The following is a 17,980-nucleotide window of genomic DNA, read 5'->3' as shown; positions in this document are numbered from 1 at the left end:
AACATATTTTTACGATCGCCTTTGGAGGTTGAAACCCAACAACCTCAGCAAGGCCTCGCTGAGAGAAAAAAACTGCTCCTTGATTTCCATGAGAAACCGCCCCCATCAAACGGAGTCTGGATCAAGACCTCGGCAGGAAAACGTTGTCATTTAATGAACCGTAACCAATGGAAAATCAGTAGACAGACGCATCCCCTACGTTTCTGCCATATCCTGTATTTGGCAGATCCTGTCTTAATTTGTGCTAAACCATCACGTAAAACACAACTTAATGAGGAACATTTGGGGGTTAAACTAAAACAATACGGCCATGCGCTCCGCCAGCCAAACGTCTGCCGATTGCATTGTGATGTATCTTAAGGTGGATACCAAAGCTTCAGTCGGTTTGATGCTTCACATTTATTTACAATGACAGACCAGAAGGCTAACCACGGAAACTGAACGTACACTGTCCCATGTTGGAACACTTGTCTGATTACTGAGAACTGTGATGGATTGCACAACTTTTAGACAACGCCATAAGGTCATAATGTCCTTAGATCTGACATGCTACTATTGATAGATGCTTTTAACATGCACTGTGTGTCTTTCTCTTTCACTGCTAGAAGGCACTGCTATTTTTCCACTGGTTCAGCATTTCGCTAAAAATATCACAAACACCTAGATTTAGCCATGGATTGTGGTTTGCCAGATGACTAGTTGTGGAATAAGATTAAAGATTGTTTAGTGAGTGATTTACCAGAAAATCACAATGTAACAAAATGGATTGGTGACTTGAAGTTTGAGGCCTGCGTATGTTAGAGAGATTCCTGATTAATTGACTGTTTACAACATGGAAGCACTCTTAAGGAATATTAACTCTCTAATTATTCTACCCAAGAAACCTCTTGATGATAAAATCCCATGAAGTGAATCACTTTTATGAGTTTTTGCAATCGAATGCAAGTTGTTTTACAGAGATCACTCAAGTTGAAAACTGTTTCCTGATAAAAGGTTGCCTCCAGAAGTAAATTTGCATGAGAGGCCGGGATATTTTCTCAACATTCTCCCTCAAGACACCGTCAATATTGAATGTCTAGTGATGCAATTGTTCCGGTACAATCACGTTTTACTTAGTGCCTAAGATTCTGTGTAAACACAGACGTGTAAAAGAGTCGCTAGTGTTTCTTTTTTTCTTCTCAAACCAAAGTGCTTTTTACAAGTTCAGCTCTTACTTTTCACTTCATCTGGTTTTTAATGGTGCTTGAAAGTTGTTGTTTGTGTTAACACATGCATTCACACTTTTCACTGTGTAGTTTTTTTACACACACCATATCTCCATATGTTTTTCCTTGTGACATATTTTACTGTTTACATTTTTAAAACATCAATGTGTCAATAGTTTGGGACATCTCACATTCATACTGCTTCGCAAAGACAAATTCTTGATATAAAATATCATTACATATGTTAATATTAATAACAGTGGCTGTTGTCAAAACATATGTGGAGTTTCACATATGTTGAGTTTTGGATGCTGTCCCAAATATGATACATGAATGTGTGCACAACTAAGATTCATTTTCACTTAGTTGGTCTCCAATAATTTCAGTGTATTTAAGTGATAAATACTAATGTCTTAACTGTGAGTCATGCTCTACAAATACATGTGAATCATTGAAACTGTTCACATGGTTGCATTTCACTAACCAAAAACCTCCATGTTCCCTCCCATCTTAACAACCCCTGCCCCCTCTTTGCGATGCCTGGATTGATCGCAGAGCTATGATGGGGAAATAGTGGATGATTACATCACCGGTGTGGAACAGGTCGGGGTGGACCCCACTGTTGCTGTGGAAACCGCTGCCCCAGTGGACCCCAACGAGAAAGTGGATCCGGCCACTGACGTGTATGAGTTTAAAGAATACGACCTGAAGGAATATGAACACAAAGAGTTTGTAGAGAAGCCGTATGAATATGGTGATTATGGCGATTATGGCACTGCTGACACCAAGCCTACATCTGCAACATATGAGGAAGAGTTTGGCCCTGGTGTTCCAGCGGAGACCGACATCAGTGTAAGTGCTGGAGTGGTTAGGAGTGATGGTGGGGGGAGGGGTATGAAATGGTGGTCAGGAATGTGGAAAGATGGAGAAGATGCTGGTGGCATTCGTTCGGTGGGTTGTTTGCGGTGCCCTTTTTGTTTATTGTTTCTAATGGTATCGGGTTATAGCTTAGAGCATTCTGCATGCATGTGCACAAATAAACAAGCAAGCACAAACACACACACCTTGTCTATCTGAGTCTCCTACAGATAAACAGATGTGGACCCAGCTGTCAGTGCAGACACACCCTCCATAACCTCTTGGCCTCAGTGACCTTTGCTGTTTATTGACATGCTCCTCCCTGGTTATCCCACCAGAGATCTGTTTGGATTACCTGATGACAAACTAAATCTTTGCAAATGTTTTCTCATCAAATCCATCTAGATCAATATCAAAAAACCAGACAGAAATATCTGCTGAGCCAGTGTCTATCATGGCTTGTTTCCAGCCTCCTTCCTAGCCTCAGGATCCAGATTTCAGAGGCAGGAAGTGACACTGTCCCTGTCTGGATGTTGGCTCTAGATCTGTCTGCTTTGGGTTCATCTGAACCGCTCTATTAGTCCTCTCCATTCTACAGTCTCAGGACACCACAGCCCTGTTTCATGACTTTCTCAAAAATGAGTTTCCCCTTCAGGCTAAACTGTACAATCTAGTGGTTTCTGGACACACTGGTGTAGGTGGTTTGTGAATTCCTCTCATGTGAGTCATTGTATGGATAGTGTCAGGTAACGACCTTTTGCATTTGCGCACAGTTGGGGGCTTTTTTTTTTTTTTCTTTGGCAGTTCCTGGCTTTAAGGAAGCTTAATAAATGGGAGTCAGACCAAAGTCTAAATTATAGCCTCTTGCAAAATTATTCTTGAGGTTTATTTTTCCAGCAGGCATAAAAAAAATCTGCTCTTCATCTTCAGAACTACCTAAACCCTTTAAAGCATGCAGCTGACTAGTCAGCATTTTGCAGTGTTTTCTAAAGCTGTTTCATTGGTGTTTTAGGCAAACTACACCCAACAGCACAGGACATCTGCTTCTCACTGGCTTTAGTTTTTCCATTTTTGGTCCCATTGCTGCTCTGCCTTTACACATAAATTTCTGACCTGTTACTGTGGAAAAATCTCACCTGGTCTGTGTCATGTCTGTAGGTGAGTGGAGGTCACAGTTACCTGGGAGAAAAAGGAGAGAAGGGCGAACCTGCTGTCATTGAGCCAGTAAGTAAAGTTTGACACTGCTGTGTTTTAATTTCAATGATACAATTTTTTAAAAACCTCACTTTATTATCAGGAAGTCAGATTGTCCAAGCTAGGCTAACTTAGTCGACAAGTTAAACAGCTAACATTCACATTTGTAAAGTCTCATTCACAAATTCCCCAAAGGAATAGGGGAAATAAGAGAAAAAAAGAATATGTTCACACTTGAAGATAATATACCACTAGCTAGTTGCTAAATAGCTAGCTAGCGAACGGACTCGACTGTCAAATTCATGTGGTTGTTTATCCTGGAAACGACAGCTAAACGACACTAATGCATCTATGTATCTAAAGCTACAAAATGTTAGCTATTATCTGTGTAGCTAGTTGCTAAACAGCTAGCAGACTAATACTTCATTAGTCCTAGCGCTGAGCTACAGCTAATTTGATAGATGGGGTCTAAGGTAAATGATAAGTAGTTAGTACTTTAACGTTGCTTCTATCTATCCATCTGTCTGTCTAGTTGGCTAACAGGCTAGCAAGCTAAGTAGCCATGTACTTTGTTAGCTGTTTAGCCGTCTGGTCTAGCTTGCCAGAATTCTTTATATATTTTTGGTCTGTTATTTTAGCCAACAAAAGTGTCATATTTCAAAATTAGTGTTGACAGACTTTCCTATCAACTGAGATGTCCCTAAAAGATTTATACTTCTGTAAAAGTCCTGAATCACATTTTCTGAATATTTTCTAGGAAATATGTTTTCTTTTATCTGTGCTTTAGAAAATCTCTTTCATATCTGATTTATATCCATGTTTATATATGTTAATTTATTTCAGTTTCCACTGGAACTTAAGGCCATGTTTATTTTGCTAAGCAGTGAGTGAAACCAGCAAGACTTTCTTCCCTCCTGATGAGATTTAACGAACAACTTTGTTCTAAGGACTACAGACAAAACGCTGCGTAAACAAAATGCCACAGTACATATGTTTTTTTAGCCATCCTAAACAATTTACCACTACAGGCTAAACACTGACTGAAATAGCATGCAGTTAACGTCCTCCTCCCATACCCTCTGTACCACCAAAGGGCTCCCATCCAAATCCTTGACCACACGCACACATATACATTATAGAACAGAAGATCAGATAGCTGTAGAATTGTTAAAGTCTTGAGCTTGTAGCTATAAGTAAACTCCTCCACCTCAAAAACCAAAGCACCCTCTGTCTCTCATTTTCTCCCCATTCTCTTCTGCCTGTGGATTTACACGCTGCCCTATAATGCTACTGTATCCACTTTTCCTTTTTCAGGGGATGCTTATTGAAGGACCCCAAGGAGCCCCCGGCCAAGCAGTGAGTATCACGTTCTCCCTCACTCCTGTCTGCCTTTCACAGATGGAGAACAGCTAAAGAGGGAAAAAATGTCTTTATGGAAAGAGCATCAGCCCTCATCGCCAGTGAAGCTTGAGTTGGGAGAGACAGTCAAAATGTGTATTTGTGCATGAATGTGTGTACATCTGTGTCTCTGCGTGTGTGCGAGAGCAAGAGGGAGAAAGAAGGGGGGTGGGGGGGGTATTTTATTTTGAGGCTTATTTCTTTTTGAACCCATGTCTTTGCTTCTGTCTTTGTTGGCCTATGCATGTGAATTACTGGACTGACTGTGGTGGGAATGCTGGTTAGCAGCAGTGTGGGATATAATATGCTAAGTGTATGTGTGTCTCTGTGTGTGATCTCAGGGTGTTCCTGGTACCCCAGGATTGCAGGGTCCCCCAGGTCCCCCAGGAGATCATGGTGAGAGGGTGAGTAAAAGCTGGCCTCATTTCACAGCAGTTTACAGATGTTTCTGAGAAACTCTGTCACTCATTCTCTGCTCATGTTGAACATTTGAATTAAGCAACTAGTTTTATATGGCTGAAAGAACAATAAAACATATTTCGACCAATCAATTCAAGCTGTTTATCAACCAAATCATATATTTTTCCAGATATAATTGATACTAAAATGGAAATTAAACTTTAGCCTTTCATTTTACTTGTGGAATAATGTGAGTCAGCAAACATATAAACACCCCTACAATACATGTGTGTTCTCAAGTACAGTCTGGATGCCATTAAATGAATAATACAATTGGACGCAGGCTGCCACTGCAGCAGTAGGGGGGATTAGCAAGAAGTGGTAGAGGGAAATTAGATGCCCATAAACTGTCAATATACCAACAAAGTGCTGAGAAACAGCTGTGTTGGTATGGTATGTGACAGAACTTGTGAGAAGTTCAAGGAGTTTGCTTTAAAATATGTAGAGGCCTTAATTTTCCCAGCTCCGTGGGATTCCACCCATTTATTTGATTGATTGCGATGATTCAGAATAAGCGCCTGTCCCCTTCTAGAAAGCTGGATCTCAGCCTGTTTTTTTCCAAAATGTGGTGAATGCCCCGCACCCCTCTTTCATCACCCTTTTAACACATCTACGTTTCTGTCTCTGGAGGTTAACCCTTTAATTGCCCAAAAAAAAAAAAACCTCCAGTATGCCCAGCAGACGTTGCCTGTACAAAGATCTTATTGTTCCACAGGGTGATCAGAAAATATTTTGTTGGTCCAAAAGTCGCCCCCCTTCCCCCCTCCCTTTATTTCCTCCCATGAGAAACAGTGTTGCAGAGCACTGACAGCGGCATTAAAAGCAACTCGTTTCTGTCGTCTTGTGGTTTTCCGTTGCGCAGTATCCGCCTGGACTCAACGTTTGATCGGCTCATTTCTCTCATAATCACCGTCTCCCTCCTTTTCACCCAAACACCACTTTCCCAGCCATGACATCTAGTCATTTACACTAGATGTCGCTGCGCTTACCATGACAGCAATGGATGGAGAGTATTTACCACTTCTGGGAAAAGACAGATGGGAACACATGGCATCAATTTAAGCCAGTATTCTGAGATTGCTGCACATGACAAGACTGCTAAATAGAGTCTGGTTTCTCCTGAAACACTGGGTACTTCTTACTATTGATCTTTTTAGATAAGTTCTTGTCTTTATTAAAACAAAGTATATTTTTATTGTTATTCAACTGTCTATTCATATTATTCAGTAAGAGCAACTTTTATGCAAGTGCGTTTTAGTAGTTTTAAGCCACACGCTGCTCCAAGCATTTCAGTTGGTCTTGGTGAATTATCTCGAGTTTTGGATAGATTGCCATGACATTGAGTACAGACTTCCATGGTCCCCAGAGAATGAATCCTAAAGACTTTGATGCCTCACTGACTTAATCTGTTGCCAAAGATGCTTTATAACCTGTCCAAAACTTTTGTTCATGACAAGACTAAGCCTCAGCTTTAGTTGTGCTTTGACCTCAGTGCTAACGTAGAATTCCAACACCCTTTTGCTTTTCATTCTTAAAGTCTTAAGCCTGTAAAAATGCAAAGGTAGGCATGTTAGCAAGCTACTATTAGCATTAAGTTAAAAAAACATCCAGTCTAGAGCGCAGATTCAAATGAGAAATACAACTGAAAGCTGATAAGTCACAGCCTCAAACTGACAAATGTGAGGTGAGCATGATAGAGTAGAGCGTTAGGGCTGTTAAACACCAGGCCAACGTTCGGCCATAGGCCAATGTTGAGGCGTCCCGCAGCGTTGGCACTAGTTGACCCTTGTTGACGGCTTTTATCAGACATATTCTTGATTAGAAGCAGGTTTATCAGTGAGAGTGGTGTCAGAAAATGATGTTTGTAATTTGGCTACTGCTGCCTGTGGGAATAGAGAGGTATTTCCTCTCACGTAGTTGGCTGTCAGCTGAAGTCTCTGCGGTGTGTTCAAATGTAGCTTTTTGGCCAAGACACAGGCAATATGAGACAATGCAACAGTCAGCCTTTGTCGCCACTAATTCTTTCATGTAGTTCTGGTGAGTCTGGGCCCCTTAGAATGATGAAAGTTAAGCTTAGTCTGGCGAGCTTAGCCAGAAATAGCCACTGCAAAGAAATACATCCTTTTTAATTTATGTTACAGCAATTTATGTTGCCTCTTCTCTGGAGCCACCCATAGGCAAGCCTTTTTTCGACCCAGTGGTGGTAAACATCTAAGAATAGCAGGACTTTCTCCGTTTTTCATCAAGTGGACAGTTTTGTATTCTGGAATCTAATGAGCACTGTGGTCTAATATGGCCATGGTGGTGGATTTCTGGTCTTATAAAGTTGGTGCTCTCCTGCAGACAATATCCTAAGCCAGCTTCATGAAAATCCTGTCTTTGCCTTTACTTGTGATTGAATCCCCTGTCTTATTCCTCTCAGTGGTATTAGTCAATTGTCTATTCATAATAAGCAACATCAGTGTAGCAAAGTACCTTCCCATTGATTTCATAGTTATAGATAGAGAAGGAGTTTTCTGTGAACGGATGAGTTGTTCATTCTCTGCACTGCTGCAGTTGTTGTTTGTTAGTACTGTTGTCTTTTCTTCTCTTTTCAATTTGCAGAGCACCTCCAGGGGATTATAGAGAAAAAGCCAAATAATCATGTTATCCCTTGGGAAAATATTTGACTTGCTTATTAACCACAAGCAATTAATTGTTCCTAGCAATGTTACACACGGGTATACAACACAACACAATAATAGCTGATGATTTTTTTACTAAGAGAAGAACAAAGTCTGTCTCCCTCCTCTGATTCTTCAGGGTCCTCCAGGGCGTCCTGGTCTTCCTGGTTCCGACGGTGTCCCTGGGCCTCCAGGTACCATTCTGATGCTTCCAGTAAGTTCTGCCTGCTTTCCACGCGCCCACTGGGCTGTCTGTCTTATTCCCCTCACATACTGTACACCCTTTATCTCAGGCACTCGCCCGTGAACTTGCTTCATTTAGTACGTTTACCTCATAGCATCACCAGTAGGCCAAGGGATCGCAACCTTATTTTCTTTGGGTTACAAATCACTTACCTTGTAAATGTCAGCCAGTGCAATGGAGTGGAACCAGTGACTGAGGCTTTGAAATGCATGGTGACACATATTTGTGTGTGTGTGTGTGTGTGTGTGTGTGTGTGTGTGTGTGTGTGTGTGTGTGTGTGTGTGTGCACGAGCTGCCTCTGCTTGTATGCCAGCATATGTACGTGTAAATGTGTGTGTGTGTGTGTGTGGCATGGTGACAGCTTTACAGGTTTCACAAAAAATACTTGAACACACACACACGCCAGGGGAGACCATAAGATGTCCCACTCTGTAAAAAGAGACAAGTCAATTTGTTTTTAATTGTGTGTTTTTGTGGTTGACAGTTCCGTGCAGGCGGTGAGTCTCACAAAGGACCTGTGGTTTCAGCCCAGGAAGCTCAGGCTCAGGCCATCCTGTCTCAGGCCAGGGTAAGTATCAGGTCTTAATATGACCATCTTTCCCAGTATAGAGGACACTTCACTATGATTTTCTGTGTCTCTGTGTACTATCATGAGCTTCTAGTTAACTTTAAACTGAATGTTCTGGGGTTCAGATCCAAAATTGAGGTTTTAATTAACAAGTACTGTAGTCCAAGTTTTAAAAGAAAACAATTTACCCTCATTCTGCCAACATATTTAAAATACTGCTGATTAAACTACTTTAAGAAAAACCCTTCATAACATATTACTTTATTTCTGAACAATATCAGTAAGTAAATTAATTATTAGGAAACAAAACGACACAGTCATGAAAGATTGGAATGAATAAAGCCACATGTGAGATATAACAAAAAGTAGACATCTGGGGTCAGCGGGTATCCCAGTCTGTAGGATTAAGATGAAATGACCCAGAAAGTGCAGTAAACAATCAAAGGGGGAATCACTATTCACAAGTCCCACTCATCCTATAAATTGTCTCAACTCTAAAATATGGACCTGTGTTGGGTTAGGTAGTATATAAGGCCTCGCCAGATGTTCACACTCACTCAGGGGTCCTGATAACCATAGCAGTGTTGAAAAACAGGTTGAATTATGCGGCCACAAGTAAGGTGTGATCTATAGTGGAACACATGAAAGTCATTAAGCGTTCCACAAACACTGAATATTCACACATTCACAATGCCTTATGGAGCTGGAGGGCTGTCAGAACCGGTGAAGTGGTGTTTAGTAATGTCTTGAAAACACTTGTCACCTTTCTATATTTGTGTTCTATGCCAGAGGTTTGGCCCGAGGCAGGAAAAAGAAAAAAACATGGCAGGAGTTGTAAGTTCGTCACAATGTAAAGGGAATTGAAGGGAGAAGTTGTTGAATTCTCTTTGACCTATTTGCACGCAGCCACAAATACACTAACTAATGCGTGTGATTTGGTCTTAAGAGTAGCCCAAGTCCCGAGTTGCTTTCCTTTAAATGAGCAAATTGACTTATTCAGTAATCAGGCTGCAAATAAATCCCAGACAACTTTTTTTGGCAGTACAAACCTGTGGTCAACCATGAACAGGAACAAAGACCAGAGTGGTAAACTCTGAACAAGAACAAAGTCAAGTTTGCACTTTGTAAGGTTCCAGGCTATACAGAGGCTAAAAGAGTGGCTTATTATTAGTGTTTTCTTTTCTTTATCCTTTTTTTTCTTTTGGTGTTCAGCCCAGTTAGTTGAGTGGATTCTGTGTCAATTTCAAAATCACAAATTCCTGCTTTATTATAGGGACTAAATGTAGGATTTTAACATTAGTTTTGCAGTATTAGAATATTATTATTATTATTTATTATAAGAGTTAGTTCCAGTTTTTTTTTTTTTTTTCATCAGACTAAGAGTCACTTCACCTGAGGCTAATAAACTGACCACAAAGAGAACATGGCTGCATGTATAACTGAAAGAGTGTCGACATTGTGAGCTGACCGGTGGTTTATTGGTTCTTTTCTGTTTGATCCACAGCTGGCTATGCGAGGTCCACCCGGGCCAGCGGGCATGACGGGAAGATCTGGTCCTGTCGTGAGTAGATTTTGAAGACCTTCGACACGAAGACTCATACACAGCATTGATAGGCTTACTGTATCATCCATTCGTTTCACAGTTTATGAAAAACACATTCGGTGATCAGCGTTTCTTCCTGTGAAGGCATTGAATCCAAGCATTTATCATTTCCTAACACATACCTGTTCAGTACATGTACATGCACTCATTCATACAAACACCACCCTAACTCCTTCCTGTCTGTCTGTGAGCAGATTCGACATTATTCCCTCATATAGATACACCTGAGAGCATATTTCACATAACCAGTGCCGTCATTGTCTTTCTTAAACACATGAATGAGTGTAGATTATAATTGTTTTCTAGCCAAATGATGGAATGACCTATATTTTTTGATAGGGAGGTCCTGGTTCTCCTGGACTTAAAGGTGACAGTGGTGATTCTGGACCACAGGTGAGAAGAGTTCTTTAACGACTTTCATTTTGTTTAACTACTGCATCTGTCTTCAATGCGTGTTGTTTTATTTAATTTAAAAAAATCATGTTTTCCCTTTAGGGACCCAGAGGTCTTCAGGGTGGAACTGGTCCACCAGGGAAAGCAGGAAAGAGGGTAAAAATTCTTTCCAACCATGCTCGACCAGCTTATTGCTGTATTGATTCATCTCCACCAGAACATTATCGTGTTGCAGCAGAAGATAAAGTTTCAATTGCCAAATTTCTAATATGTCACGCCAACAAGTGTGCAGGGATCAAAGCTACAGTGCCCAAAGAGAAGAGCCTGACTAGTTTCAAACATGGCCTCATTTCAAATAAGTCAGCTGCACCCAATAATCGTCTGTGCGTGCTGTGGAAATTCATAAAGCCGTGTTTATTTCACTTTGAACTAGTTAGATAAATGATCACATTGTCCCTGTGTTTATTCTCTAGAGCCATTCAAGATAATTGAATATTTTTTCTAATTTGTTTTCCATGATATTTGTGTGTCATCCAGGGTCGTAACGGAGCTGATGGTGCTCGAGGAATGCCCGGAGAGGCAGGGCCCAAGGTAAAGCACACACCAAGTTACCCAATAAACCAATCAGTGTCTGTTGCTCTGCTAAAGTGATTGATAAACTAACCATTTGTCGCTGTGCCATTGCAGGGTGACAGAGGTTTCGACGGCCTGCCCGGTCTTCCTGGAGAAAAAGGACACAGAGTAAGTATGAGGAGAAAGAGTTTTGGATTTTGGTGACTGAACAAGGTCAGAGAACATATATCATTAGAGACTTCTATGCATCTCCAAAAATAAGATATTACAGTCTTTTATTTGTGGACCCAAATCCTCATTGATCATAGTCACTGCCGCACCGTGCCCTGTCCTTACAGCAGCACTGGTAGTTCAAAGGCCACGTCCTATCCATCTCATGTGCCGACATGTGTTGACAGACATGAGTTCTGAACCAGCTGAACTCATTAGGGTGTTTGACCCACTTATGAAAGGCGGGAGTGACTCCAGAACCACTTGGGCTGCGTTTAACCAGGCCTGGAGGCGAATGAGGTGGGCTGAGTCTAGTGCCTGTGGAATTTGTGCCCTTGTAGAGAGGACAGAGATCACAGAGGGTATTTCTAGACAGGCTCTCGTGCCTTATCCTATACTGAGTAATTACAGGGCCAGCAGAGGTAGGCTAGTCCTTATAGAGAGCAACTATATAGGTACATGCCAATTGTGGTGACCCATGCTTACTGTAGATTAAAGGCATCGTTTCTCTGTATTTTCTGAATTTTTGACCCATATGTAGTTTTCCAAAGTAAAAATTAGGAGCTTTTGCTGCACACTGACTTTTCTCCCCACATGGATAGGCGATTTTCTCAGGATAGAGGATAAATCAGGACATATACTGTAGTATTTGTATTTAAAATACAAAACCTCCCTCGAATGTTCATATTTCTTGCAGTATAATAAGTCAGATTCTGTTTCAGCCTCTCTTTTAAGACAAAGTGAATACAACCTGGCCTCTGGTCATCTCTCTCTTTGTTGATACTTCTTTCCTGTGATCTTTTCTCTCCAGGGAGAACATGGTTCTACAGGTGCTCCAGGACCTCCGGGAGAGGATGGCCCAAGAGTAAGTAGTACATCAGTCACCTTGTCATCAGTCTTCAAAATGACCCTGCATTCCTTAATAATGCTCTCTTTCTCTTTCTATCCATAGGGAGAAGATGGCCAGGTTGGACAGAGAGGTGTGGCTGGAGAGAGTGTAAGTGTATTTATTATTATCTGATGATACGGTTAGACAGGATTGTTAAACTGCATCTTATTTCTTCAGGACAAAGATAAGAATGTGATGAATTTGACTCCGATTTTAGCCATTTCCTGTGCTACTACAGGCCCAATCCCCTCATTCCTTCCGCTACATTCATTTTGGCAATTATTTCGACACACAGCCTCACCCTCCTCTCTTCTCGTAACTGTAACGACATTCCTGTCTGCAAGTACCGTTTGTAATCTTGACCTTGCCAAGACAGAATGGCTCTGAATAATAGATCAGAAAATAGAACTGTGAAAATGTGTTGTTCTGTCATTATCCATGAGAAATTGCCATATTCTGCCCAGTTCACTTCAAATGGACCATAGAGTTGCATGAGAAATGCTTGCTCCCTGTCATACCCAAACCAACATTTCCCTTTTAAAGAAATAGTTGCAGTGTGTTTCATCACTTGCACTTTCCATATGATGAAAGAGCATGTGTAAGTACAATGATTTTAAGTGCACGATTTAAGCTGTTAAGATAAGAAAACACGTCCGTGCTCATTCCCTCAAATGCACCTGCAGTTACCATATATGACCACAACGGGTCAGTATTTTACACACTTAAGTCAAACCAGTTTTAAAGATTTTTAGTGCACATGACGTTCAATACATTAGGACAGTTTTTTATCTCCTGCCTATTTTTAAAAACATTTCCACACAAATTAACATGAATGACAGAATTTCTTTAACTTTTGTTTGTCGTACTTAAAAAATGTCTCATTGTACCAATAGTTTTTATACTATTTCTTCATGTGATTTGGTCAACTTTCTATTTTTGCTTCTTTACTTGCAGTACTTGCTTTTATCTTTATCAAATGTATACTCTACCCTATTTTCTTATACTGTTTATTGTTACGCACCAATATACCAAGAAAAATCCATGTATGTGAAAACCTACTTGGCAGTTAAACCGGATTTTTATTCTGTATTGACATGCAGGGTCCCCGAGGTTTGCTTGGCCCCAGAGGGTCTCAAGGTCCTGGAGGACAGCGTGTAAGCAGATTTTCTTTACCACTTAATTTTCACACTGGAAAAAATGCCACTTCAAAAATAAGTAAAAAGAAAAACAATTGAAAACAATGAAGTGATTGTAAAATATTGAGATATTTTGAAGAGAAATTACACAAATATACTTTGCAGTGCATGCTATTCATAAGTTCTGTGCTAGTTCAGTGAGATTCATTATAACATTTTGATCTCTTCAGGGTCTTCCTGGACTTGATGGCCAAGCTGGTCCCAAAGGAAACATGGTGAGAAATATTTAGGTTTTGCTCATAATTGATATTTCAGACAGCGTGTGGATAAAATCAGATTGTCAGAAAAGGAGTGTTCCTGCATACAAGACCACCTAAGCAATCATTACATAATTTAGCCTGCCTGAGGCTGATTGAAGGTCAGTGACCTTTCACCCCTGTGTAACATGAACACAAGAATGGAGGTCATAGGTCATTTGCTGATTAGAGATGGTAGATGGGGATAGTCTTATAATAGCTGTTATGTTAGACTTTTTTTCCATTAACTACAAAGCCTGCAGACTGAAAATGCCACCATGAAGAGGGATGAAAACAGAAAGGGCCGTCTGTGCGTGGTCTCATCACACAATCAGCTTCCTGGAGGGTCTCAGCGGGATGTCTCAATGAGGGTAACAGATCATTGGTTAGGACAGCTGGACAAGCCCACACATTGTCTGTGGTCACTTAGTCACTGAGCTGAAGAAAGAAGAAACTGTTAAAGCGGCACAAAACAAGAGGAATATGTTGTGCTTTTCATTACTTTCTCCAGTATGTAGTTGAAATTGATCTCGGCATATTCTAAAAATCAAAGCAGAACACTTGAAAGTATTCACAGTAGTAGAGCTAAGCGTTTATGAAGCCCTCTGGCACTCACACATGGCCCTAACATATGGATGTTTTTAAGACATCCTTTACGAGTGAAGAACCCAAATGTTTTTACTGACAGCATTTGGATCTTCGATGAATGCCCAACTTTGCATTTTTCACTCGAGGTCCTGCTAACAATCACAGTCAGGCAACCTAAACTTCACTGAATCCAGCATTTGTATTTAGTGTTTGTTGTAACAGCTGGAGCAGATTGCCTCACAAGGGTCTTGTCTGTTTTTGTATATGTTTGGTTTATGACACACTAAGTCTCTGCAGGGATACCAAACAACCCACCATTCCAGTCAGTCTTATTAGCCTTAATCCATACCCAGATGGTTGTGCAGCCCCACAGCATGTATTTGGAGAAAACTGTATTCATAGCCAAACTTAGATTCTGACCAGCCATCAGATTTGGTTGGCTTTCATAGGAACTTCACATAACTTTGGAGAACACAGACAGCTCTGCTTCACAAGCCTGTGTATCACATTTCTCCCCCAAAATTTCACCTTGTTGTTTCACATTCTTGACATAGATTAGATAAAACAATTCAATCAATATATCCAAGCAAGGTCAAGCAAAGTTTTGAACTAACCCAGAGCCATGTGACTGACAGTCAATACAATCTTTGGCTGTGTTCATCCAAATTCTCTGGATTCTTTGGCGATCGTGTTCAATTTTCAATAGTTTTGAAGATTAAAAGCATAAAATTGAAAAAATAAAATGAATTTTACAACAACTGGAAATAATGATTGCACCCTCCTCTTTTTCTTTGTTTTGTCCAGGGTCCACAAGGAGAGCCAGGGCCTCCTGGGCAGCAGGGTATGCCTGGTCCTCATGTAAGTTTCTTATCTTTCCTCTCCTTCTCTTTGTATCTCCTTTTTTCCATCCCCTGTCTGATCACTCTGTCTCTCCTGTTGTGTCCCCCAGTCTCTTCATCCCTCTCTTGTCATCTCTAGTCTTCCACATGCTCTCTGCCTCTCTGTCCTTTTCATGCTCCATCCTCATTGCCTTATCCGTTGTGCAATGGGAAGAACTCCTGGTTTCTTAATCAAACATTCACACACATATTTTTTTTTTTTTGCTCTCCCTCCTCTTACTTCTTTCTCTCCATGCTTCATTCCACAAAACTAAAACTGAAATAGAGCAGAGTACTTTGTAAATATTCATTAGATTTGGTTCTCTGTGTCCTCGAAGAAGAAAAACATCCTCTGTGACCTGCTGAGATGAGACATATTGTACTGATTTGATAGCACTTATAACCCGATTACGTTGTCTAGTTGGTGGCACGGTGAAAAATATTCCACTTTGGAGTCATCTTTAATACAAAACAGTACACCCAATGTTGTAGCCAGGGCTAAATGACCACTGCCAGGTAAGATTTTCAGCCTTGCTGACGCTCACAGCATGGACAGGATGGCGTCATTCCCCTGGAAAGTATTAGTAGGGACCTGTCCTCATGGTATACAGGTTGGATAAATAACTTCATTTTAGTTACACCTGGCCAGAGGCGGATTGATGCCTTCCAGCAAAGGCATTGGCCCGTAGAAAAATAACACAGCTCGCTTATTTTAACTGTTAATAAGTTTTTTTTAATTCCTCATTGGGTCTGCAAGATGTGTTACTTGAAAATAAGAGTAGAAAAGAATGAACCTCGGTTTGCACGGCTGAATGAACCCATCTGAACACATCTGTATGAGCAGCATGAAGTGGCCAAGCAGCAAAAACAAAAGGCTGGAATTGTAGAAGAAAGAAGATGAACACATTACAAAATAAGCAAATAACTAACACAGCAGATCTTAAAAAACAGGTATAGACTTTCCAAAACTTACAAAACACATGTTCTTCTCCCGCAAATGTACTGAAAAAAGAACTTTTTAAAAAAATAACAGACCTATCTCGATTGTCTTTCAGGGTCTCATTGGTCCTCAAGGTCCGATTGGGCCTCCTGGTGAAAAAGTGAGTAAAGAGTGAACCCACTCAGCCCCTTCAGTCCTCCTACCACAACTTTGCTCTGCTGCACCGATAAGTGAATGTTTCAGCTAAGACCTCATAAGTGATTCTGCAGATACACTGCTGTTTGAGGCTATAGGCCTTTATTGGCTTCTCTAAAGGCTTAAACATACGCACAAAGACTGACACACACACCAACATGCACTCACACACACAACATGCATATTACCATAGGACTACTCCTACATAAATACTTATCCAACTGAAAGTAGTTTGCTTGTGGTTTTGTGGAATTTTAATAATATTTCAAGTAGTTGAACTTGTATCAGTCTTCATGATACTGTTATCAGTTGGGAGGTGTGCACTCATCTGTCTGTCTGACTATTTAACTTCTTATTTATTGCTTTCTCTTTGTAGGGACCTCAAGGTAAACAAGGTCTGGCCGGCCTTGCTGGTGCTGATGGCCCTCCTGTGAGTAGCACACCGGACTCCACCGTCATTCACTCAAAATCACAAACTAATATGATGATCCAGCTAAATCTTTTCGACTTTTTTTTTTTCTTACAGGGTCACCCAGGAAAAGAAGGTCCTGCAGGCGAGAAAGGAGCAGCTGTAAGTATGATGTAGTTAAGTTGTTAATTTGGATTTTTCTAGCAAAGTATGTAATTGCAGTTGTTTTTAAAGATTCATCATCATCATGTGTCACTGCACAGGGAAAAGGCTGGGTTGGGCAAATAATTAGATTCAGCATTTGTTAGGCTGCTTAGTGTGCCAGTAGGGTGAGGTTAGATATAACCACACAAGTTAGATAATATCTGCTAAACTGTCTCAAAAATAGAGCACACTAAATTGGCCCACTCATTCCTTCCTGTGATTGGATAATCTTGCTATTTTCTTTGATTGCCACCTTATTGTTCTATGGTGTAAGCTGCAATGAGTGCCGAAAAAGCCCAATATAATAATGGATATAACACTTTTTTTCAATCTTTCAGGGTCATCCTGGTCCTATGGGATCCATCGGCTACCCCGGGCCTCGTGGTGTGAAAGTAAGCAGTGACTTAGTCATACAATACCACCCTGCCATGATGAATTTCCAAATTTCTCTGAATTTCATCCTATTTTCCTCTCTCTTCAGGGTGCTGAGGGAATCAGAGGTCTTAAAGGTGGCAAAGGAGAAAAGGTAAACAGTCTCTTCTTCTTTCTCAACATGATTGACAGTTGTCATCTCTATAAAAATGGAGAGTTGTGTAATTCCCTCACAAATGAGGCTTCCTTGGAATCCAGCAAGTGGAAAAAACTCTTAAAGGCCCATCAGGCTGGCAGTTAAGTCCTCATGCCACTGAGTTGTAATGGAGTGTGGAACATTAGACGGGAATGAGGCTGTTTGCAGGGAGGTTTCAGTGGAGACCGATCCGTTGCCATTGTTTACTTGGAAGGCTCTGGTTGAACTTAGCCTGTTGCCATCACAGTGCCACTGGATCGATTTTCCTCTCAATTTTCAGCAAGCTCTTCAGAGATGACCTAGAAATACTGAAGTTGTTGAAAGCTCTTCTACTTTGATTCTTCTGTCTTACATTAAATCCCAAGTGAAACATTAGGTTATATGCTTATCATATTTTATTGTGTTATGATTTAGTTTCTTCGTAGTTTCATGCGTTGCAAAAACATGTCAGAAAATTGGCATTTATATATAATATGAAGAGAAAACAGCTGTTATGAAGCAGTGGTAAC

General features: G+C 40.7%; 1 protein-coding gene across 1 annotated transcript in view; it reads left to right on the top strand.

Annotated features, from left to right (window-relative positions):
• LOC141016905 (collagen alpha-1(XI) chain-like) overlaps nucleotides 1–17,980 on the top strand; it is a 92,086-nt gene that overhangs the window by 31,504 nt on the left and 42,602 nt on the right. Inside the window, exons 8-28 of the mRNA XM_073491487.1 lie at nucleotides 1,761–2,057; nucleotides 3,222–3,287; nucleotides 4,572–4,613; nucleotides 4,997–5,059; nucleotides 7,917–7,991; nucleotides 8,506–8,589; nucleotides 10,094–10,150; nucleotides 10,532–10,585; nucleotides 10,688–10,741; nucleotides 11,123–11,176; nucleotides 11,273–11,326; nucleotides 12,180–12,233; nucleotides 12,321–12,365; nucleotides 13,358–13,411; nucleotides 13,624–13,668; nucleotides 15,082–15,135; nucleotides 16,211–16,255; nucleotides 16,667–16,720; nucleotides 16,817–16,861; nucleotides 17,242–17,295; nucleotides 17,385–17,429. Coding sequence (XP_073347588.1) covers nucleotides 1,761–2,057; nucleotides 3,222–3,287; nucleotides 4,572–4,613; nucleotides 4,997–5,059; nucleotides 7,917–7,991; nucleotides 8,506–8,589; nucleotides 10,094–10,150; nucleotides 10,532–10,585; nucleotides 10,688–10,741; nucleotides 11,123–11,176; nucleotides 11,273–11,326; nucleotides 12,180–12,233; nucleotides 12,321–12,365; nucleotides 13,358–13,411; nucleotides 13,624–13,668; nucleotides 15,082–15,135; nucleotides 16,211–16,255; nucleotides 16,667–16,720; nucleotides 16,817–16,861; nucleotides 17,242–17,295; nucleotides 17,385–17,429 — 1,395 coding nt within the window. The remainder of the gene's footprint in view (nucleotides 1–1,760; nucleotides 2,058–3,221; nucleotides 3,288–4,571; nucleotides 4,614–4,996; nucleotides 5,060–7,916; nucleotides 7,992–8,505; nucleotides 8,590–10,093; nucleotides 10,151–10,531; nucleotides 10,586–10,687; nucleotides 10,742–11,122; nucleotides 11,177–11,272; nucleotides 11,327–12,179; nucleotides 12,234–12,320; nucleotides 12,366–13,357; nucleotides 13,412–13,623; nucleotides 13,669–15,081; nucleotides 15,136–16,210; nucleotides 16,256–16,666; nucleotides 16,721–16,816; nucleotides 16,862–17,241; nucleotides 17,296–17,384; nucleotides 17,430–17,980) is intronic.

This window comes from Pagrus major, chromosome 21 (genome assembly GCF_040436345.1).
Source record: "Pagrus major chromosome 21, Pma_NU_1.0".
In the NCBI taxonomy this organism is placed as follows: domain Eukaryota; kingdom Metazoa; phylum Chordata; class Actinopteri; order Spariformes; family Sparidae; genus Pagrus; species Pagrus major.
This window is presented reverse-complemented; position numbering and strand designations above follow the sequence as displayed.